Genomic DNA, 25421 nt, shown 5'->3' on the forward strand with positions numbered 1-25421 from the left:
TATACTTTACCATGCTTATAGCACTACTGAACCCCTCAGGTCAGTTGTGTTTAACAACAGAATAATGATGTTTTTTGTAAAGCCTGTACCTGGAACAGAAAATTTAAGTTATACAATTTACATCCTATTCAAAAGATTATCATTCATTCAAAGATAGCATATAATTGTATGTGAACACCATAAGGTAAACTTTTTATACCTTATAGACATAATAAATAGATATGTAATTCATTTTGTTTACTTTGCTATTTCACCATATGTGTGCATCTATACCACTAACTTCAATGAAGCAGAAAATGTTCAATATTTCGTTGTCATTATTGAGTTTAACAAAGGTCAGGATTTCATGGTTTTCAGCACTAGCTGCCTGGTGAACAATTTTAATTGCTTTTGAATGTATTAATTAACTTATGAAAGTATGCAAATATTTCCAAGGTATTATATATGCTGTTTATGGATATCTTTGAACACTTTGCGTAACCAATTAAAGTGATATCAAAGAGTAAAATATACAAAATAAACAGAGATAAATAAATTGATAAAAATACTCTTACTTGAAGTGGCTATCTGGATGAAGATTAGGTATTTACTTTGAATTTTGAATTTTTTCATACTTGGGAATAATTGCTGGCAAGTATCTTTGTTTACTGTACATACAGAGATGATAAGAAATAAGAAATAAAACATTAGACACAATTCCAAGTCTGTCATTTTGTAACAGACACAATTCCAAGTCTGTCATTTTGTAACAGACACAATTCCAAGTCTGCCATTTTGTATCAGACACAATTCCAAGTCTATCATTTTGTAACAGACACAATTCCAAGTCTGTTATTTTGTAACAGACACAATTCCAAGTCTATCATTTTGTATCAGACACAATTCCAAGTCTGTTATTTTGTAACAGACACAATTCCAAGTCTATCATTTTGTAACAGACACAATTCCAAGTCTGTCATTTTGTAGCAGACACAATTCCAAGTCTATCATTTTGTAGCAGACACAATTCCAAGTCTAGCCATTTTGTAACAGACACAATTCCAAGTCTGTTATTTTGTAACAGACACAATTCCAAGTCTGTTATTTTGTATTAGACACAATTCCAAGTCTGTCATTTTGTATCAGACACAATTCCAAGTCTGTTATTTTGTAACAGACACAATTCCAAGTCTGTTATTTTGTACCAGACACAATTCCAAGTCTATCATTTTGTATCAGACACAATTCCATGTCTGCCATTTTGTAACAGACACAATTCCAAGTCTGCCATTTTGTATCACACACAATTCCATGTCTGCCATTTTGTATCAGACACAATTCCATGTCTGCCATTTTGTACCAGACACAATTCCAAGTCTGCCATTTTGTAACACTAACAGACACAATTCCAAGTCTATCATTTTGTATCAGACACAATTCCAAGTCTGTCATTTTGTACCAGACACAATTCCAAGTCTGTCATTTTGTTTTAGACACAATTCCAAGTCTGTCATTTTGTATCAGACACAATTCCAAGTCTAGCTGTTTTGTAACAGACACAATTCCAAGTATAGCCATTTTGTATCAGACACAATTCCAAGTCTGCCATTTTGTATCAGACACAATTCTAAGTCTGCCATTTTGTACCAGACACAATTCTAAGTCTGTCATTTTGTAACAGACACAATTCTAAGTCTGTCATTTTGTAACAGACACAATTCTAAGTCTGTCATTTTGTAACAGACACAATTCTAAGTCTGCCATTTTGTATCAGACACAATTCTAAGTCTAGCCATTTTGTATCAGACACAATTCCAAGTCTAGCCATTTTGTATCAGACACAATTCCAAGTATAGCTATTTTGTAACAGACACAATTCCAAGTCTGCCATTTTGTAACACTAACAGACACAATTCTAAGTCTAGCTGTTTTGTAACAGACACAATTCCAAGTCTATCATTTTGTAACAGACACAATTCCAAGTCTATCATTTTGTAACAGACACAATTCCAAGTCTAGCTATTTTGTAACAGGCACAATTCCAAGTCTAGCTGTTTTGTAACAGACACAATTCCAAGTCTAGCCATTTTGTATCAGACAGACATAATTCCAACGTAGCCATTTTGAATAATTTAACTCCTACCTAGATTTCTGAAAAAACAACTTTAAATCCTTAGAGTGTAGACAGTGAGACTGTTCAGAGGAGAAATCCTATCCTAAAATGATTACTGTGCACTTAGATGTTGCATTGATAGTAATTACTGCATCAGGTGTAATTGTGGATTCCATTTATAGTTCATAAGTTAAGCACACTTTGCATTCCACAAACTTATTATTCAATACAGTCACTAGACAAAGTTCACTTATCTCATTACAATGTGAATGCCTAGGGGTGTCAATTGAAGCAAATTGAAATTACCCATCTACTGTCTGACTGTCTTTGCTTGATATCATGTCCTTTTGTGAAAATACGTATTTTGCCAAGGTTTTTATCTGCTACAAAATAAGACTACATCATTAAACTAAGTTCCTCGGTACCATGTTACCCTAAAGATCATCCAGTGGTCCTTGTAATATTATCAATATATGGAGTCATGACTGTCAAATTTGCTAGCTTGTAATCAGTACATGGTTGGTGTTATCTGTGCTATTTCCGTTTGCTTCTGAACAGTCAAAGTCCTTGGGCAAGATTGAAAGTACCGGTGTGAGTCAATTTACCCTGCAGTATTGTTCATTACCTGGTAGGATTAGAGTGCTGTTATCGTGTACTATTGCATTCAGAAGTATTAGATTTTCTCCAGAGAGAGATTACAAAGTAAACAGGTTGCGCTATCGGACATGGAGGTTTGTGCTGGATTAAGAACGTAATAACATTTGGACATGTTTAGGAACATACAACATGAAAGTGTATATGTGTCATTAATCATTTATAAAACAGCATATAGTTCCTTGAAACTGTGATGATGAATTATGAATGAGCAAAGTGATTTCTCATCTGGACAGTGTTTTTTCACAAAGCCCAAGCCAACAGCCATATACATATGTGTAATTGGATATTGTCCTACCCATGGCAGTCTACTTTTAAAAAAAAAATATTTGTACCATCTATATGTGTACTCAAGTGAAAGCTAACTTTTTCAAAGGATAGCAATGATGTTCATTGTGTGCATATAATCTGTACTCTCAGACTATCACAACACACACATTTTATCTTAATTAGTCATGCATAATTGATGGTTTATTGCTCCTCCACAGCTGCTTACGCCTCCCCCCTCCCCCAATGATTTTCTGATTGATGTTCCCCCTCCAAAACTTGGTGAAATCTCTGTTCTATCATTACTTAACAGTTTAGTTGACCCAGCCACATATACATTCATGTACCAATATGTATATAAATTAGTATTAGTTACAAGTCAACTATACCATACAGTAGATGCCTCAGAAATCAAAGTTATGATAAGAAAATCAAACATTTGTTAAAATCACTACAAAAACGTTGCAACCTTGCAAACTTTTGAAGTAATATATATATATATATAATTATATAAAATATGTCCAAAAATATATATAATAATAGTAATTAAATTAAACTTGATCCATTTTAGGGTCAAAAATGGCTCTCAAATTACTTGGAAAGTATAAGTTCATTTTCCATGAAGAAAAAAAATGGTGAACCCTAAAAAAATATTTCATATGTTAAAGTGGCCATATGGATGAGAATTTGGTATTTATTTTGGAATTGTATTTGATAAAACAGCTTCACTAAGTTTTTCTACATGAAAAAATAATGCGAAAGAACATATACTAAGTCCATGTTCATAACTCAAAACATTGCAAAAAGATGCACAAAGTGTAAAAAGTTTGTTATTGTACGTACAATAACAAACATTTTACACATTGTTTAATGTTTTGCCGTTTATTGAGATGTGAACATGGACTTGGTATATGTTATTTCGCATTATTTTTTCATGTAGAAAAACATAGTGAAGCTGTTTTATCAAATAAAAATCCAAAATAAATACCAAATTGTCATCCATATGGCCACTTTAATTTAGGTAACTTTCATTGATTTTGATAGCTACCTTAAAATATTTTTATGTCTTTGTCATTAATGTTTTTCAAACTTTCAGAACATTCACAATGTCCATTTCTACATTCTGTTCCTTCACATCGAGAAAATAATTAAACGTATAATTTCACCTTTTGGTAAGTATACAGTTTGATGGTAAATCATAAATGTCTCACATTATCTCTTTTGTTTTTTTAACTTGCAGAATATTCACATGTCCTTTCTGCGTACTATTCCTCCATATTCACACCAAGCTAAGGTGTGGTTTGATTTATTACTGGAATATAAGTGGGAAAGAATTGTAACCATTACGAGTAGTGATCAAGATGGAAGGGCTGTACTCAGTGCATTTAAGCAAATTGAAGAAGATAGTGAAGGTGATATCAAGGTAAGTTATTAATATATATATATATATATATATATATATATATATATATATATATATATATATATATATATATATATATATATATATATATATATATATATATATATATATATATATATATATATAACTGTGATTATTTTCATGGAGGGGGGGGGGCAATAGATATCTAGGGAACTTTATATATATAGTATTATATAGAATGAATTGTACTAAAACAAAAATGCTGCTACAGGATTGAAGTCTTTTACAACAGTGTATCTGGTACGAATAAAAACCACACCTGAATCTTTTATCATAGAGAATGTAATGAAACAATGCCGCGTTAAATCAGTTTACAAAACTGAGAAAGATTTATCATAGAAAATGTAATGGATCAATGCTAGCTTAATCAGTATACAGGAAATTAAAGATATGGACACAGTTCTCTCTGAGATGGTGTAGAAATTAAAGATATGGACACAGTTCTCTCTGAGATGGTGTAGAAATTAAAGATATAGACACAGTTCTCTCTGAGATGGTGTAGAAATTAATGATATGGACTCAGTTCTCTCTGAGATGGTGTAGAAATTAATGATATAGACACAGTTCTCTCTGAGATGGTGTAGAAATTAATGATATGGACACAGTTCTCTCTGAGATGGTGTAGAAATTAATGATATGGACTCAGTTCTCTCTGAGATGGTGTAGAAATTAAAGATATAGACACAGTTCTCTCTGAGATGGTGTAGAAATTAAAGATATGGACACACTTCTCTCTGAGATGGTGTAGAAATTAAAGATATGGACACAGTTCTCTCTGAGATGGCGTAGAAATTAAAGATATGGACACAGTTCTCTCTGAGATGGCGTAGAAATTAAAGATATATATGGACACAGTTCTCTCTGAGATGGTGTAGAAATTAAAGATATATATGGACACAGTTCTCTCTGAGATGGTGTAGAAATTAAAGATATGGACACACTTCTCTCTGAGATGGTGTAGAAATTAAAGATATATATGGACACAGTTCTCTCTGAGATAGTGTAGAAATTAAAGATATGGACACAGTTCTCTCTGAGATGGTGTAGAAATTGTGATAATGTGGTTAACCTAAAGGGAAATTGATAAGGAAGATAACTTTGTAATCAAGAGTTGAAAACTGATTGACGTGTTAGTGGATTTTAATAGATCGTTGATTGAACTAAGATTAGGTAAATGTTGTCTACAGAGGGCGCTGTTGTAATTGAAAATACTGTGACGGTCTGTTTGACATCTCTTTTCCTGTATGTTGAAATAAAAGGGCCACCTCCCTCAGACTGCCAAGCTGTGTTGTCTTCAGTCTGTGAATAGTTTTGAGTAATTGTGTCCCTCTGAGACTGAGGGGAGCAGTTGTCATAAGAGGGCGCCCTTTAAGGAATTAATTATTCAACCTCAAGTACAAGTAAGGTTGGGTGAATCAACTCTTTCATAACACCCACCCACCTAATCACCCATAACCTACATTTGAGATAGTGAGTCATGTGATAGTGCTGATAGCATCAATAATGATGCAGATTTATTTTGAGAACATCCATCAAAATTTACAAACTGAAATAAATCATAACCACTATACAAAACAAAGAGAGAAAAAAGTTACACAAATAAGTGCAGAAAAAACATCAGTGACAAATTGAATACAAACACCCACAAATGCATGCAAAGATGTTTTAAGTTTAACAGCAAATTTCAAATCCAGCACCATGATACACACATTTCCAACTTTTTTCTCTTTTCTCATTAGATTGAGGAATCATTGGTATACAAAGCTGGAGGAGGTGATAAGAATAGTATGATGGAACTATTGATGAAGACTAATGAAGTCCATTCTAGAGTCTTTTTACTTTATGCAAAGTAAGTCAAAAACATTCAATGTCCTAACCATCATTAATGCTAGAATTGTCAAAAACTGAGAAAATAAAGGATTTCAAAATAGTTTGTTTTTCTTTCAATATGTAGTCCTCGATGATGACTAAATATTGGTGAATAAAAAAGGATCTGTCACCCACTCCCTTTTATAATCATTGATATTCTTTCTAGACTACAAGATAGTCGTTGCAAAAACTCACTAAATGCTTATTTTGCTAGTAAAGGCAAACAACTAATTTAACTACCCCCAAATGGTAGTTGTCAGTTTGTTTGTATGTAGATATTTAACTACCCCCAAATGGTAGTTGTCAGTTTGCCTGTATTTAGATATTTAACTACCCCCAAATGGTAGTTGTCAGTTTGTTTGTATGTAGATATTTAACTACACCAAAATGGTAGTCAGTTAGAATGGCCTATGTTATCACTCTACATTGTGACCAATCTGAGTTTGAGTGCATTTTTTCAAACCAATCAGTTTTAGTGTATAGTTTTTCAAACCAATCAGTTATAGTGTATAGTTTTTCAAACCAATCATTTGAGTGTATAGTTTTTTAAACCAATCAGTTTGAGTGTGTGGTTTTTCAAACAAATCAGTTTGAGTGTATAATTTTTTAAACCAATCAGTTTGAGTGTATACTTTTTTAAACCAATCAGTTTGAGTGTATAATTTTTTGAACCAATCAGTTTGAGTGTATAATTTTCAAACCACATTAATTGTTTGACATTGTTAGCAATTCAGCAGTTTGTAAGACAGTATAAATGCAAATTCTAAAAAGGCTGGAGAATAATTTTCATTGACGTAAACTCTTGGTTATTACTTTGTGTAGTGAGGATGATGCTGTAGAAATCTACAGAGCTGCTAAGAAACTGAACTTAACAGACACTGGTAATGTATGGTTGGTAACAGAACAAGCTATCACAGGCAAGGCACTGGAAGAAGCTCCTACAGGTAATAATTAGACTGCCTATCACAGGCAAGGCACTGGAAGAATCCCCTACAGGCTAATAACATCTGACCAGTAGAACCTGTGACTTGTGTGTTCATTTATATGTGATAACCAAAAATAGATTTATTGTTATTTCAAAAAATAAAATAACAATAGCTCTTGTACCTGAGAAATCCTTACACAGGCAAAAACTACAATAGATGTGTGAACAAATCACGTGATTGCTAAATATAAGGGTTGTGGCAATTATTAATACCTCAGTTAAGTTAACCTTAGTTGGGGCAGAGTAGCTGATATGGTACAGATTGTGCCAATAGAAACAGTGAATTATGTGTTCATCTGCATATGTACATGTAGAAACCTAAGAGTAAATATCTATTTTTTAGGTATTGTTGGACTACGTCTTGCCAATGGAACCAATGAACTGGCACATATACAGGATTCTATTCACATTATCTACAAAGCACTGACTGATTTGTATGATAACAAAAAACACAATGTTACCAAACCACCTAGTAGCTGTAGAGGAACTGAAAAATACTGGACCAATGGTCCCCTGTTTTACAAGTAAGTCACACCTAACAGTATATCCTTTATATGATAGGGTGGACTACTACAATGGGCTTCGTCCATGTGTCTGTTCGTCTGTCCATCTGTACATCCATAACATTACAGAATCAAGCCATTAGCTAAGGAAGTGGGGTTTCTTATCTTTCTTATCACTGAATAATGTTTGTTGGCAATATTTACAAATGTGATAAAGCACTATTACATAACACATCAGGCAAAGCTAAGCTTAATATCTAAGTGTGAAGCCCCTAATAATGTCATATCAGTTGTTATCAGTTTTACTGACCCATTATCAGTGACATTGCAAATAGCTTTAGAGGTGCAAACAATTTTTATGACACCCGACTTGCTGGCTCACCAAGTTGGGAAAGTTGCACTTGAACTGCTAATACAAAGAAATCGTCATAATACATCATTTCTCAGACATGCTATATCCGCTTTTCTTTCAAACCTGGTACAAAGGTGACAAGTCGTGCACATTACTTAATTTCACGACATATGCAAATTTGACTGAATGGAATGGTGGCCATATTTGTAGTTAAAAATCAATATTTACGGCGTAACTCAAAAACTAATACATAGAGACACCATTTAAGTGTCTGCCCCTATTATCAGGTACAAGCTTTCTTTTAAGACTTTGACCTTGACCCTCATCAGGGTCAATTATCAAAATCCAGCCATTTCTTGCCTACCACAGACACTCTGTGTTATTTATTTGTTACCAATTTCTTATAAATCAAGTCCACATGTAATAAAGGGGAAGAAAAGTATACACAAGGATTACTTTTAGTGTTGATATTGATATTTACTGAATGGCAGCCATATTTGGAGTAATAACTCAATACATCTTACTGCTTAACTGAAAAAAACTTCAATACATAGAGACTGCAGTCAAGTGTCTGACTTCATATATGCTGACCTTGACCTTGACCTTCCATGTCAATTATCAAATTCCAGCCATTTCTTCCTTATCTCAGGCATTTTTAGTATTTATTTGTTAATTTATTTTAAATCATGTCACCATTTCAGTTACATAGTCAAAGCAGTAAAGTGTTTGAGGAGCTGTGTCTTCGATGAAGCCTTGTTTGCATATTAGACCTGATAGATTAAATAAACACCTGGTCTATATCATATTACCGGTATGTACATTGTAGGTAAATAAAAACTTAATATTTTTGTACGTTCTGTTAAATTTTGACTTTATTTGTAATTAACAGGTATTTGCTTAACGTGACTTTTGAAGGAGCCACTGGATCAGTGGCGTTTGATAAAAATGGTGACAGAGAGTCGGCTGAATATGAAATAATCAATATTGTAAATGATGATCAAATTGTGGTCGGATCATGGCCATGGCTTAAAGACAAAAACACAAAGTTTGATATTATATGGCCTGGAGGTGAAAAAACAAATCCCGAAGGATATCAGATCTCAAAGAGATTGGAGGTAAAGTTGATAACTTTCTCTTTTCTGTTAACTCTTTCAATGCCCCTAGGCCGATTGTTTGGCCAACCCAATCATATGCAAACTGCCACAGGCCAATACATCGACTCATTCTAGATACTGTATTTTGTAAGGGATATTCTGATTCGCTTGTTTCACATAATACCTTTATCATATCAAAAATGTCCAATCAATGATCTTGTTATAAAATGTTCTTATTTCGTCATACTTCCGTTGAAATGAGACTTGTGCAGTAAGTTCAAGCAAAGTTCTAATTGTCAAAGGTTGATTTTGTGTGTGTACTCCAGCATGGCATCAAGCAGTAGTGACAGTGACCCATTGCTAAGTTGTAGCTCTGATTTTGAGAGTTCATCCGATTTTGAACCTGAAACCGATCAAAGTACATCTGATATTGAAAATAAAGCAATGTCAGCATAATAATCGAGTTTGGGTTTTTCCCTCTGAGGAAGATCTACCAACTACCACCATGTTACTAGTATTTTCCCAATAATAGCCCATAGCATGGTTTGTATGGGCACTGAAAGTGTTAATCTGTACTGCCTTGCAGGATTTTAGGGTTTCACATGAAGGAAAACGAGATATACACTATTCCCAACCAATGTTGATGTAAAAGAGAGATTGCGTACCTCCTGTAACAACAATAGTGAACTTGCAATCCAGAATGGATAGTCTATCCATGGCTCAAATCTCAAGAACTTTCGTCACCTCATCTAGCTCTTCAATCAAATAACTGTTAGATTGATATAAACAATGTTACAGTATAAATAGCATTCTGTTATATCAAATTTACCATATATTGATATTTGACACATGCATCCAAAATAAACTAAAAATCTTGTTTAATGTGGAAAATAGTAAATACAATAATACAACATAAACAGAATAGTTAATGCGGAGATAAATAATAAATATAATATTACAACATGAACAAAATAGTTAATGCAATGATAACTATATGTACACATCAAATACACATCAGATAATAAATCACAGTAATGTCTTTTGGGAAAAGAACACTACTGCTCTGGTCAATGTAGTTGTACACCAGCACTGTTGCATGTAAATGTATTGTACCTGATTGTATGTGATCACACAATATCAATTTGTCTCTGCCTCTCTCTATTGCTCTGCTGACTAGAAGGTAATTTATGTGTACTATCTTTCTGACAGGTTGTTACGATAGTAAGTCCTCCCTTTGTCTTCATTTCCAAGATAGAACCTAATGGTGAATGCAAGGAGCAAAAACAAATAAAATGTCAAGGACCCAATAAGACAGGGGCAGGTGAGTATATTGTCATGTCTGACTAAACTTAAAAGGGCTATGTGGATGGGGTTATTAATAGTTTTAAAGAAGGTCTATTGCCAGCAACATATTATGATAAAGGGAAAGTCAAGTCAGACTTATTTGTGCCTTTAGTACACTAAGTCTTGTATTAATTACTACTATCAAAATAAAGAAAAAATCCAGTCAGACGTATTTCTGCCTTTAGTACACTTGTATTGATTACTGCTATCAAAGACTTGTTTCTGCCTTTAAGGCACTTTATTGTACCATACTTTAATGTGTTTGATTTTTTATCAAAAATTATCTTAGGCTTTAATAAAAGCTGTACTAGTGTTTGTAATTGTAATCAAAGTTATTAAATGACATGTTATTTGTTTATTTTATTTAACAATTTCTCCTAATCTCTATTCCAAATAGATCCCATGTATTGCTGCAAAGGATTCTGTATTGATTTACTGACTAAATTGTCAGACGAATTAAATTTCACTTACCATGTCCACCTAGTACATGATGAACAATATGGTAATCAGGAAAGGGTAAGTTATGACATTCAGCATCACTGAAATATCAGGCAGTCAGTCTAAGTTTCACTTACCATGTCCACCTAGTACATGATGAAAAATATGATAATCAGGAAATGTAGACTGTCGACAATCGTTTGTGCCTTTTTTGCTATGTTTCATCTAAATCAAAGTCATCGCCTCACTCCATAGTACTGGATACTAATGCGTACTGATAGGAACTGTGATTGCCAAAGGCACGATCAGCTCGTGCCTCCGGCGCGAGCTGATCAGTACATGGTTATAGTATTGCTCCAGATTGGAGTGAGGCAACGACTTTACTTTTAGATAAAACGTAGCAAAAAGGCACAAACGACTGTCGACAGTCTACAAGAAATGGTAAGTCATGACATTCAGCATCACTGAAATATCAGGCACTCAGTCTAAGTTTCACTTACCATGTCCACGTGGTACATTATGAAAAATATGATAATCAGGAAATGTAGACTGTCGACAATCGTTTGTGCCTTTTTTGCTATGTTTCATCTAAATCAAAGTCATCGCCTCACTCCATACTACTGGATACTAATGCGTACTGATAGGAACTGTGATTGCCAAAGGCACGATCAGCTCGTGCCTCTGGCGCGAGCTGATCAGTACATGGTTATAGTATTGCTCCAGATCGGAGTGAGGCAACGACTTTAGTTTTAGATAAAACGTAGCAAAAAGGCACAAACGACTGTCGACAGTCTACAAGAAATGGTAAGTCATGACATTCAGCATCACTGAAATATCAGGCACTCAGTCTAAGTTTCACTTACCATGTCCACGTGGTACATTATGAAAAATATGATAATCAGGAAATGGTAAGTTATGACATTCAGTATCACTGAAATATCACCGAGACAGTTTAAATTCTACTTACCATGTCCACCTGGTATGTAATGAACGATATGGTATAACTCCCATGAACTTAGCAAACTTTGATATCCCTGTTTCATCTTTAATATAGTCAATCCTCTTATAAAAGGACATATTATTATAAGCTGCATCATAACTTTTTTCGTGTATTCTTTGAAGATCAATGGTTCAAATGAAAAGAGATGGAATGGCATGGTAGGGGAATTACTAGAAGGAAAAGCTGACCTGATTGTTGCACCTTTAACAATCAACAACGAAAGAGCCAAGTATATTGATTTTTCTAAACCTTTCAAATATCAGGGATTGACAATCTTAGTCCGAAAGGTAGGTAAATTCTGCTGCAATGATTTTTTTAAAACTCTTATCAATTTAACCCATGCATGACCCTTGACCTTAATAACAATATGGCAGCCTAAATGAGTTACTGTGGCCAAAGCTTCATTTTATTATATTATTGATCATTATGACTTTATCAAACAGTGCAGTTGTCTTTTATGCACATTCAAGTTCTCTCACATCAGTAAAGCAAGGCTTTGAATTATTTAGTAAAAGGTAACCCCAGGTTATAAAACCAACCAGTGTTATGCAAATTTATATGGAATTAACATATATTATGCATAGTTAATTTCCATCATTACCTGGTTTTGATAAAAGTCATTTCGGCTCACCTTTCAAGAAAACTCTTGTACAAATTGCATATTTATAGCTCATAATACTAACAGTAAATTCATTTTTGCTTGACATTTGTATAGGCTACAGTAGCTGCCTTCTAAAATTAGAATTAAATACAAAATTTTGAATCTCAAATTTAAATGATTCAAATACTTCTACAAAATGTTTATCCTAACTAGCTAACCAGTATCGGGTCATGCATAATAACTCACATGTATTCAACTAAAAGATGTTAACCCATATTCTGAAAAACTTGATCAAATGAGCAGCCAATATGCAATATCTGATTTGTTGCAAATACTGGCATGTTTCAAAGAAAGCTGAATTTGACAAACTAGTTTTTAGATATTGTCTGATGGAAAATAAACATTTACTTAACACGTAAATTTTATTTCAAACTAAATTACAAAGAAAGATAGCATGTGTTTTGCCTATCATATCAGATATTGCAAATGTATGCCATTGAACTCTCCTCCCTGTTCATTATATATCCATTATTTACCCCCAAGCTTTGCATATCAAATAACCAGTAAATTTCTCCATTGTAAGTAGTACCACTTGTATGGTTTAACAAGCCTCAATTAACTTGAATATAATTTGCATACTAATGAGAACATGCTGCTTATTTCAAATTTTATATTTCATGGCAAACAAATGTTGTCATTTTGTAAGTGCTTGAAAACAAGTATGCAAATTCAAGTTGAGTTATTAAGCTTGTTGGATCAAATGAAAACCATTGCTAGGTAACAACCAGCTGCAAAAATGCACCTGCTCTCCCTACGTTGTTTTTCTTTTTTTTTTCTTCTTTTTATTTTGAACCAAACACACACATTCCACTTTCAAATGTAGACTTCTATTTTACTGCACACCTCCCACCCAGCCATACAGAACAAAATAACCAAATTATCTCTTAAGTCAATAAACTTTCAGTGTTTGACTTATTAAAGTATGACCATCAAAATACAGTGAATGAGTCTTTCTGTTAGTTTTTGGATGCTTAAAGTAAGGTAGAGGATAATTGTCTGATTTTATCTCTGTATCCTGTCCACTAGGATTCAATAACTCATTAACCATTCTGTCATCACTTCTGTATTTTCGTAGATTTTCTGACCTTTTCTCGTAGGCTTTGTTATGCCTTCTATATGTTACTAAACTTTTAACTCACTTTTCATTCTGTTTGGCATGACCATACAGGGCTCGAAATAAGGGCGTTTTACTTGTCCCGAACAAGTGATTTGAAGCACTGGGCAAGTGATTTTTAGAAAGTACTTGTCCCAAAGAAAAAGTAGAATTTCTCATGGTTTTCAATTTTAAAGCCGCGACTCCCTCATTCTAATAGAAGTAAAACTTCGCTGTACCTACACAAACTTTCAAAGTGATATTTTAACATAAAAAATTATGAATAGAAGCAAATGATTAGTCTGCTTAGATTTCCTGAATTTACTCAAACTGGAAGTAATGCTATGGCAACTCACTTGGTAAAAAAACTGATCAAGAAGGATATCTCAAGCAAACATCTCAATAAATTTACAAAAAAATAGTCACTTTGTAGACAAGTACTTTCTGATTTGGACAAATATTTTTGTAATTTCTACTTGTCCAATAGACAAGAAAATATTTTTCATTATTTCGAGCTCTGCCATATACATGTATAACTTTTTTGGACTGGAGATGTTTTATCTTCACAATATTTTTAATGTACATGTAGCTGTATGTACAAAGAGGTCGTGCCATTCAAATTGAAAAAGAGGTTTTTAAAAACATGACATGTGAACAAGCATTGCATATATGTTCTTTAATGCAAGCCATAACATATCTCTCCTTGTCTTACCTAACTCAGTAATATACTTAAACCAAAATGTATTTTTGCTCCAAAGGAAATTTGATCCTTAGTGTTAGCCTTCTGTATCCTTGTTAAAATCACAAAATTATTGGACAAAGAAAAGATAGCTTTTTTTAGCTTTTTTTTTAATTATAATGTTGATGTTTGTAGCATTTTAAAATCCACTCTTTTTAGAGATCCTTCTGACATAACATTTTTTAATGATTTTCCTAACAAATTCAGTTTTCTTTGGGCTGCCTATCCTTACTTTTCTATTATTTGGCTTCCTGTCTCATATGTTCCTCACCCTTGCAAGGTACTGCTTGGAGTTGTATATGTATGTATGTTTAAATTCCCGTCCAAACTTTCCCAAATTTGTATTCATTTAGTCAGATTTGTCTTACCATTTCAAGAAAGCCCTGCACAAACCATAATCATGTTTGACATCAAAACTAAAACAATAAAATGAACACAAAACTTAACAGAGTATGACCAAGTAAAAACTAAGTAAAACCTATCGCATGTTTGTTTCAAAACTATACATGGCATGCACTTTTGAGTGTCTAAAACATCATGATGTCATCCAGTTTATCTACCTTCAGACTTAGGCAGATTTGCCAATTAATTTATGCATAAAATGTATCAAATCGCTTCATTGACAGTTAAAAAGAATGATGCTTTTTCTAGACCACATATGCACCAAATGATGTGGGGGAATCATATCTAATATACAGGAAAATATTCTTAGGATCTCTCAGAAAATATTTAAGTACACATGTCTAGATGAAGACAATAGATTTTTTAGACTTATGGATTGGGTTCCGTCTGTCCGTCCGTTCGTCCAGAGCCGTTTCTTGGAGATTCCTGGACTGATTTTTTTCAAACTTGGTACAGGGGCAACATACTATGGCATACATATGTACGTCAATTTGTTTTATGATACGATCCAATATGGTCGCCTAGCAGCCATTTTGTTTGCGAATTTTCTATGTCCAAAGCCATAGCTCAGACATGCTTGAAGAGATCTCATTCAAAGTTGGTATTAGGACAGTGTTCTATGACATACATGTGCATATTCATTGTTGTCGTGATATGATCCAATATGGCTGCCTGGCAGCCATTTTGTTTGTGAATTTTCCATGTCCAAAGCCATAACTCAGACATGCTTGAACAGATCTCATTCAAATTGGTATTAGCACAGTGTTCTATGACATACATGTGCATATCCATTTTCGTCGTGATACAATCCGATATGGCTGCCTGGCTGATTTTTTTTGGCACAGTTTTCATGTCCAAAGCCATAACTCAGACATGCTTGAACAGAGTAGTGATATCAAAAACAACCATATGAGGCCAAACAGCATTAACCAGGTTTGAAAATGACAACATAAACTGCCAGTTCCTTAAAACCCAACGGGGACTATGTTATTTTCTATGACTTCTTTTTTATAAATCGGTACTTTTTGTACATTAGAATTTAACTTTGTTTTAATGGCCACAAAAATGAAGTTCTTTTAATGGCCACAAAAATAAAGTTCTGAATCAGGTTTTGTGTTGTAAATAGTTTTAGTTTAGCCCAAGATGATACCATTCCCATTGCTTTGATGTTATAACTGACAGCAATATCTGCAAAATGTGTTTACTAACAGATTAAAGTAAAAGTGATTGCATGCACATCACAATTCCACATTAAAATATCAGAAATTACAAGCATTCTCTTAATTGCAAATCTGCCTATGTCTGTTCATAAAAGTTAAAGTGTATTAACATTCATAAATTTGATGTTAAAAGGTAAATTCTGAATTAACTTTGAAAATTTGTTTAATTGCGAATTTCGCATATTATTAGTTGATATTATGGGATATGCATTTGGATATTTGCTCAACTGTAAATTGTGCATATATTAGTAAATATTATGGGATGTGCAGGGTTGTTGTTGTGTCATTCATCATGTGTATCTTGGGGAATTCAACTGTAAACACCTTTGACTTTCAGGGTTTGAAATTCCGTACCAAGGAGGTGAGTGGTGTCTACCAAAATATGGCATGTCCTCATGTATTTGTGTACATTCACCCCCTCACCAATATCCCCCCAACTACCCCTGTCAGCTTATTTTCTTTGGTAAAACCCCATCACATATCCATAAGTGGATCAGTTTACTTTTGGGGGATAGGGAGTCAGTACTTTTGATGTAAAACACCCTTTTTTCTGTTCAGTGTTAATATATTATGTCAGTTGTATGTTGAAGACTTTTTTTTGTCTTACAATGTTCTGTTAGCATCGTGTTAGGTTTTTCCTCCAATTAAGCAGTAGTTTTTAGCACAAGTAAGCAGAAAATGTTGTGTTTAATGTGTGTATGTATTTTATGATTGTATTGGCCTGTGTCAGATGTTGTTCATGTACGTATATAGTTTTACTATTATGTGTTCTTGTTGAAGTATGCCAGTGTCAGTTAATTTGTCCTTTATATTGTTTTAAATAAAACTATGGTGCTAATGTTGAAAACAAGGTATTTGATGTGAGATTAACCTGTACAGTTGTTGGACTAACCTCATCTTTTATTATGCAAGTGGTACTGAAATCAATCAATTCACATCAGATTTCCAAATATATTGTGAATCAGTGATATGCAAATTAAAAAGTAAAGAGATTAAACATATCTGGGTGTGAATGTGTTAGAGTGGTGTTGTGAATGTCTAAGAGACAACATTAAGACATATTCAACTACAAGTTAGTAAATTATAAATTTGTGATAATCTTGTCTATTTTGATAATTTTCAGTGAAATCTTAACTTTCTCTTACTCCTACTATGAGTTTATCCTATAAGATATTATGATTATTTCTATTCTGTTGGATTAGATACACAACCATTGTCTCTATGACTACCATTATCTCTATGACTACCATTGTCTCTATGACTACCATGTTGCCCATATAATACATAACACCAAAAACAAATTTGGCAAACAGACACACAACTTATGTACAAACAGTGGAAGAGGTCACCATATTCCATCACACTTTGTGGTCTTTCTTCTGTTAGTTTTTGTTCTTTTCTTGCAGCAGGTGCATTTTTGTTGAGAATAATAGAAGCTGATTAATATGATATACTGTTTTGAAAAATGATATAATACACATTGCACTGTTAAAGTGAAATGTACTTTAACAATATACACTGCAATAATTCATTGCAAAATATTCCTTGTAAGTGAAACTTACAGAAACCGTAAAGGATGTCAATTAGAAAATGGTGAGTGGACTAATTCAGCTGAATGTATTGATCCAGCCATCTGCAAAAAATAAGCAGTTAATCTTTATTCCATTAACTTTTATGTTACTACCAAACGAGAGAGTCTGAAATCTCTGTGTAATGATATTTTTATCAGCAAATTTATCAAACATAGTCTCAAGTCATGATTAACTTGATTTTGATATAAATAGAAGGAACCTCTACAACTGGTATACCTCTCCCCTCCCCCCCCCCCTTAAAAAAAGTTGATTTTCATTTAGATAAATTGATGATATCATGCAATATGATATCTAAAAATGGGTAGTTCTTTTCAGATTAATTATACCAGTGGAAGAAAACTTTCCCAGCGAGAGTGTGAATGTGTTCAAAAAGTTAATTTCCTTTTAGATAAATTGATAGTATTAGTAAATATGTTATCTAACATGGACTGTTCATTTCAAACTGAATACCAGTGGAAGAAAATGTTGCCAACCCATGTGTAAACCTGTTAAGAAAGTTAATAATTCTGTTAGGTAAATTTCCAATGATACTTCTATTGAACTACACAATTTCTAATGCACAAGCAGTTCAATTTTTTTCATTTTGAGACGTTCGATCTGTCTTGTCAACAGTTCTCATCAGAAAGATAAATTCAATAGTAACAGTTGACCACTAGATGGTGATGTAATCAGCATTTTATCTGATTTGGTTGACGATCCTCATCAGAATGGCAAATTCCATAGTTACAGCTGACCACTAGGTGGCAGTATTATCGTAGCTACAGCTGACCTTTCGGTGACAATGTTATCATAGTTACACCTAACCACTAGGTGGCAGTATTATCATGGCTACAGCTGACCACTAGGTGGCAGTATTATCATAGTTACAGCTGACCACTAGGTGGCAGTATTACAGATTAATAGATAGTTTTAATAGGTAGTTTTATACTGAAAATGGAAAGGTTTGTTCATAAGATAAACAGTGCTGTAAGAATTGTGGTGAGTCATTCTGAAACACCATTGAATGTTTGCAGTCAATTTAATGTCAAACTTTAACCACTAAATATTGACAGTTGCATGTACTTTCTTCACCATAGGAGGATTCAGGGAGTAGCTTGACCTCGTTCTTACAACCATTTGAGAGTGCTCTATGGCTTCTGGTGGGACTCTCAGTCCACGTTGTCGCCCTCATACTCTACCTACTGGATAGGTTTAGTCCATTTGGACGATTTAAACTAGCCAATGAGAGTGGAGAAGAGGAAGACGCCTTGAACCTGTCCAGTGCCATGTGGTTCTCCTGGGGTGTCCTCTTTAACAGTGGTATTGGTGAAGGTATGACGTCACAATTCATACACAATTCAAAATGAAATAACAAAAAGGTTACACAACAGAGGTACTACTGGTTCAACTTGATACAATGCATAGCAGGACTGTTTTCCATACGTTTTCTTCTACATTTGAATGTGATTTTGGTTTTATAGCAGATTTTATAATTAGGAGAATGGCTATCAGGTACAAGGTTATGAAGTTTATGTTGTACATTTACAATCTTAAAACCAAATTGTTGACAGAAATTCTTGCTCCTTTCTTCTAAGCTAATTGGCAATCTTTTCCTGGACAGGTACACCAAGGAGTTTCAGTGCCCGTGTTTTAGGCATGGTATGGGCTGGCTTTGCTATGATAATGGTTGCCTCCTATACTGCTAACTTAGCTGCATTCCTGGTATTAGACAGACCTGAAGCAAGTATTACTGGTATAAATGACCCTAGGGTAAGTTCCATATATAATAAATGCATTACTTTTGGTGCTCACAGAACTTTTAAGTGAATGCATGCCATATTGGAATGAATATAGTATTGTAATGATTTACTGCATAACTCCGACACTTTCATACATGGATACTTCATTCAAGTGTCTATCCCTATATTTTTAGGTGTAAAATTTCTTTTGAGACTTTGACCTTGACCTTCAGGGTCACATACCAAAATCCAGGCATTTTTCTGCATATCACAAACAAATTTTCACTTACATCTTGTCAATATCGTCAGGAGTGTACTATAATGGACTTAAAGTGGCCATATGGATGAGAATTTGGTATTTATTTTGGATTTTTATTTGATAAAACAGCTTCACTATGTTTTTATACTTGAAGAAATAATGCGAAAGAGCATATACTAAGTCCATGTTCATAACTCAATAAACTGCAAAACATTAAACAATGTGTAAAATGTTTGTTATTGTACGTACAATAACAAACTTTTTACAATTTTTGCATCTTTTTGCAATGTATTGAGTTATGAACATAGACTGGGTATATGTTCTTTCACATTATCTCTTCAAGTAGAAAAACATAGTGAAGCTGTTTTATCAAATAAAAATCCAAAATAAATACCAAATTCTCATCCATATGGCCACTTTAACTATTACTAAGGTTAAACCCAGAGTCCATGAACATTCATTGTCACATTTTTTTATATGTATGGTAAGTTACATAATTGGGTCATTTTAAGGGTTATATCTTAATCTTAGAGTTCAGTGAATTGTAAGTGATGGTTAAGTTTGCTTCAGTAAGTAGAATACTATGAGTACCTTTTGAATAAACAGCAAAAACTTTGCCAACATACGTATAAACTCAGCATGTTCCCCTTTCAATGGTAACATAATATAAATTAATTTTATTGTGATTTTCAGCTACGAAATCCATCTCTTGATTTTTCCTATGCCACTGTAAAAGGCAGTTCAGTAGAGCAGTATTTCCGTCGCCAGGTTGAGTTGTCTTCCATGTATATGTTCATGCAAGAGAAAAATAAAAATAATGCTGAGGAGGCGATTAAAGCACTACGAAATGGGTGAGACAAATTATTACATATGTACCAGAGATTTCTTATACCAGTGCACTTGCATACTAGTGGTATTATTACATATGTACCAGAGATTTCTTACACCAGTGCATGTGGATACTAGTGGTATTTGCAGTGCAGTGGAATGCCGAAAACATTATTGCATACCTGCATGCAAATGAGGATATGATTGTTCATTCTACACTCATTATATAAAGTGTCATTTTTTATGGAAATTTTGTTGGCAAATAAATGTAATATGCAATAATAACAGAACCCAATGATTCAAGATTGCCAGTGTGGGTACTTGGGGGAATATGTACTCGTGCCTGCAGTGTTTTCCACCATACTTTCACTCATTGTGCTTGTGAAAATATTGCTGTGAGTGCCAGTGTGGGTATTCAGGGTTATTGCACTCATGCTTTCAGTATTAACAGCAGCACTTTCACTCATGTAAGTACTGCTACAGAGAACATTGGAAGCAAATACTCCAAGTATGCCACACTTTCACTCATGTAAGTACTGCTACAGAGAACACTGGAAGCAAATACTCCAAGTATGCCACACTTTCACTCATGTAAGTACTGCTACAGAGAACATTGGAAGCAAATACTCCAAGTATGCCACACTTTCACTCATGTAAGTACTGCGACAGAGAACATTGGAAGCAAATACTCCAAGTATGCCACACTTTCACTCATGTAAGTACTGCTACAGAGAACACTGGAAGCAAATACTCCAAGTATGCCACACTTTCACTCATGTAAGTACTGCCACAAAGAACACTGGAAGCAAATACCCCAAGTATGCCACACTTTCACTCATGTAAGTACTGCTACAGAGAACACTGGAAGCAAATACTCCAAGTATGCCACACTTTCACTCATGTAAGTACTGCTACAGAGAACACTGGAAGCAAATACTCCAAGTATGCCACACTTTCACTCATGTAAGTACTGCTACAGAGAACATTGGAAGCAAATACTCCAAGTATGCCACACTTTCACTCATGTAAGTACTGCCACAGAGAACACTGGAAGCAAATACTCCAAGTATGCCACACTTTCACTCATGTAAGTACTGCCACAGAGAACACTGGAAGCAAATACTCCAAGTATGCCACACTTTCACTCATGTAAGTACTGCCACAGAGAACACTGGAAGCAAATACTCCAAGTATGCCACACTTTCACTCATGTAAGTACTGCTACAGAGAACACTGGAAACAAATACCCCAAGTATGCCACACTTTCACTCATACGTCATAGGGTTCTGTTTTGCCCTTATAGGCCCATATACCAGAGGTTATAAACTGAAAAGGTAGTGTGGGAAATCCATAATTATGTCAAGATTTATTTCATTATGCTAAATTCCACATTTTGTATTTTATTTGAATTGTAGAAGTTTAGATGCATTCATTTGGGACTCTGCAGTGTTGGACTATGAGGCTGCCAAAGACTGTAATTTAGTTACAGTCGGAGAGTTATTTAGTCGATCTGGTTTTGGTATCGGTGCTCGGAAAGGAAGTCCCCTTGCACAGAAGATTTCTCTAAGTATCTTACACTTCCATGAAAGTGGTACTATGGAGCAGTTGGACAATGAATGGATCACACGTCAACATTGTAATGTGAAAGATAACCAACCAGCTACACTAGGTCTGAAAAACATGGCAGGTGAGTTCATTAAGATCAGCAAAAGAATAGCTTTCAAGACAATTAAAGATAAAAACGAATATTGATATCTGCTCTGTATATTAATTGCAATATTACAGGGTTTTGTGGCCAAATCACCAAAATTTGTACATAATATTTTAATCAATCAAGTTGGATGAAAAATGACAATTTTATGTTACATGAATTCATTGAAGCAAAAAATAATAAGTTCACAACGTCAAATTCTCCCAAAATGCTTTGCAACTGTTACAGCACTCCTAGCAGCAAAGTGGACATCTTTTGTTTTTCAGATTACCAGTAGTGGTATATTGTATGGTTTACCATTAGAAGTCTATTTGTATTGGTTGGGGTATCTTTTTGGTGTCCAAAAGTGCTCTTAACCAGCACTGCTAGTGGCCAAACTAGACAGTTTTTTGTCTTTCTTATAAATGGATATGATACATTGGGATCTTTTTCCATGGGGAGATGTATTTTATGTAGTTGTTGCAGGGGGAATCTCGCTTGTGTGCAAAAGAGTTCTTTGTAACTGTTACTGAAAATCTAGTGGCCAAACTAGACAATCAGTTGTTTTTCTGGAGTATACAATGTAGTGTACTGAGTTACTTTTTTCACCACAGGTGTATTTATATTGGTTGCTGGAGGTATCTTTGCTGGTGTCTTCCTGGTTTATATCGAGATCTTCTACAAGAGACACCAAGATATGAAGGAAAAGCAGATCAAACTAGCTAAAGCAGCAGCTGAGAAATGGAGAGGTAATGTGGAGGTAAGCAGAAGAGGAAACATCTTGACCCCAATCCCTTCCCCTCTTCATGTCTCAACCACCCCTGCCTTCCCCTCTTCATGTGATAACCCCCATCCCATCCCCCTTCATGTGATAATCCCCATCCCTTCCCCTCTTCATGTGATAACCCCCATCCCTTCCCCTCTTCATGTGATAACCCCCATCCCTTCCCCTCTTCATGTGATAACCCCCATCCCTTCCCCTCTTCATGTGATAACCCCCATCCCTTCCCCTCTTCATGTGATAACCCCCATCCCTTCCCCTCTTCATGTGATAACCCCCATCCCTTCCCCTCTTCATGTGATAACCCCCATCCCATCCCCTCTTCATGTGATAACCCCAATCCCTTCCCCTCTTCATGTGATAACCCCCATCCCTTCCCCTCTTCATGTGATAACCCCTATCCCTTCTCCTCTTCATGTGATAACCCCCATCCCTTCCCCTCTTCATGTGATAACCCCCATCCCTTCCCCTCTTCATGTGATAACCCCCATCCCTTCCCCTCTTCATGTGATAACCCCCATCCCTTCCCCTCTTCATATGATAACCCCCATCCCTTCCCCTCTTCATGTGATAACCCCCATCCCATCCCCTCTTCATGTGATAACCCCCATCCCTTCCCCTCTTCATGTGATAACCCCCATCCCATCCCCTCTTCATGTGATAACCCCCATCCCTTCCCCTCTTCATGTGATAACCCCCATCCCATCCCCTCTTCATGTGATAACCCCCATCCTTTCCCCTCTTCATGTGATAACCCCCACCCCTTGCCCACTTCAATTTTTACCAGCTATACCAATACTTAGTCAATACACTGTCCCTGTAATGTATCTTCTAAGTGCTATGTGTGCACAATACACTGTCCCTGTAATGTATCTTCTAAGTGCTATGTGTACACAATACACTGTCCCTGTAATGTATCATCTAAGTGCTATGTGTGCACAATACACTGTCCCTGTAATGTATCTTCTAAGTGCTATGTGTGCACAATACACTGTCCCTGTAATGTATCTTCTAAGTGCTATGTGTGCACAATACATTGTCCCTGTAATGTATCTTCTAAGTGCTATGTGTGCACAATACACTGTCCCTGTAATGTATCTTCTAAGTGCTATGTGTGCACAATACACTGTCCCTGTAATGTATCTTCTAAGTGCTATGTGTACACAATACACTGTCCCTGTAATGTATCATCTAAGTGCTATGTGTGCACAATGCACTGTCCCTGTAATGTATCTTCTAAGTGCTATGTGTGCACAATACACTGTCCCTGTAATGTATCTTCTAAGTGCTATGTGTGCACAATGCACTGTCCCTGTAATGTATCATCTAAGTGCTATGTGTGCACAATACACTGTCCCTGTAATGTATCATCTAAGTGCTATGTGTGCACAATGCACTATCCCTGTAATGTATCATGTAAGTGCTATGTGTGCACAATACACTGTCCCTGTAATGTATCATCTAAGTGCTATGTGTGCACAATACACTGTCCCTGTAATATATCTTCTAAGTGCTATGTGTGCACAATACACTGTCCCTGTAATGTATCTTCTAAGTGCTATGTGTGCACAATACACTATCCCTGTAATGTATCTTCTAAGTGCTATGTGTGCACAATACACTGTCCCTGTAATGTATCTTCTAAGTGCTATGTGTGCACAATACATTGTCCCTGTAATGTATCTTCTAAGTGCTATGTGTGCACAATACACTGTCCCCGTAATGTATCTTCTAAGTGCTATGTGTGCACAATACATTGTCCATGTAATGTATCTTTTAAGTGCTATGTGTGCACAATACACTGTCCCTGTAATGTATCTTCTGAGTGCTATGTGTGCACAATACACTGTCCCTGTAATGTATCTTCTAAGTGCTATGTGTGCACAATACATTGTCCCTGTAATGTATCTTCTAAGTGCTATGTGTGCACAATACACTGTCCCTGTAATGTATCTTCTGAGTGCTATGTGTGCACAATACATTGTCCATGTAATGTATCTTCTAAGTGCTATGTGTGCACAATACACTGTCCCTGTAATGTATCTTCTGAGTGCTATGTGTGCACAATACACTGTCCCTGTAATGTATCTTCTAAGTGCTATGTGTACACAATACACTGTCCCTGTAATGTATCTTCTAAGTGCTATGTGTGCACAATACACTATCCCTGTAATGTATCTTCTAAGTGCTATGTGTGCACAATACACTGTCCCTGTAATGTATCTTGTAAGTGCTATGTGTACACAATACACTGTCCCTGTAATGTATCTTCTAAGTGCTATGTGTGCACAATACACTGTCCCTGTAATGTATCTTCTAAGTGCTATGTGTGCACAATACATTGTCCCTGTAATGTATCTTCTAAGTGCTATGTGTGCACAATACACTGTCCATGT

At 35.0% G+C, this 25421-nt stretch overlaps 1 protein-coding gene across 1 annotated transcript in view; it reads left to right on the forward strand.

Annotated features, from left to right (window-relative positions):
- The window catches only part of LOC144447926 (glutamate receptor ionotropic, NMDA 1-like), a 48386-nt gene that overhangs the window by 14291 nt on the left and 8674 nt on the right, over positions 1 to 25421 (forward strand). The window contains exons 2-14 of the mRNA XM_078138027.1: positions 4254 to 4436; positions 6197 to 6306; positions 7149 to 7270; positions 7655 to 7835; positions 9056 to 9281; positions 10470 to 10581; positions 11002 to 11120; positions 12165 to 12329; positions 18826 to 19060; positions 19350 to 19498; positions 20420 to 20577; positions 21970 to 22241; positions 22859 to 23004. Coding sequence (XP_077994153.1) covers positions 4254 to 4436; positions 6197 to 6306; positions 7149 to 7270; positions 7655 to 7835; positions 9056 to 9281; positions 10470 to 10581; positions 11002 to 11120; positions 12165 to 12329; positions 18826 to 19060; positions 19350 to 19498; positions 20420 to 20577; positions 21970 to 22241; positions 22859 to 23004 — 2178 coding nt within the window. The remainder of the gene's footprint in view (positions 1 to 4253; positions 4437 to 6196; positions 6307 to 7148; positions 7271 to 7654; positions 7836 to 9055; positions 9282 to 10469; positions 10582 to 11001; positions 11121 to 12164; positions 12330 to 18825; positions 19061 to 19349; positions 19499 to 20419; positions 20578 to 21969; positions 22242 to 22858; positions 23005 to 25421) is intronic.

Source organism: Glandiceps talaboti, chromosome 17 (assembly GCF_964340395.1).
Source record: "Glandiceps talaboti chromosome 17, keGlaTala1.1, whole genome shotgun sequence".
NCBI lineage: Eukaryota > Metazoa > Hemichordata > Enteropneusta > Spengelidae > Glandiceps > Glandiceps talaboti.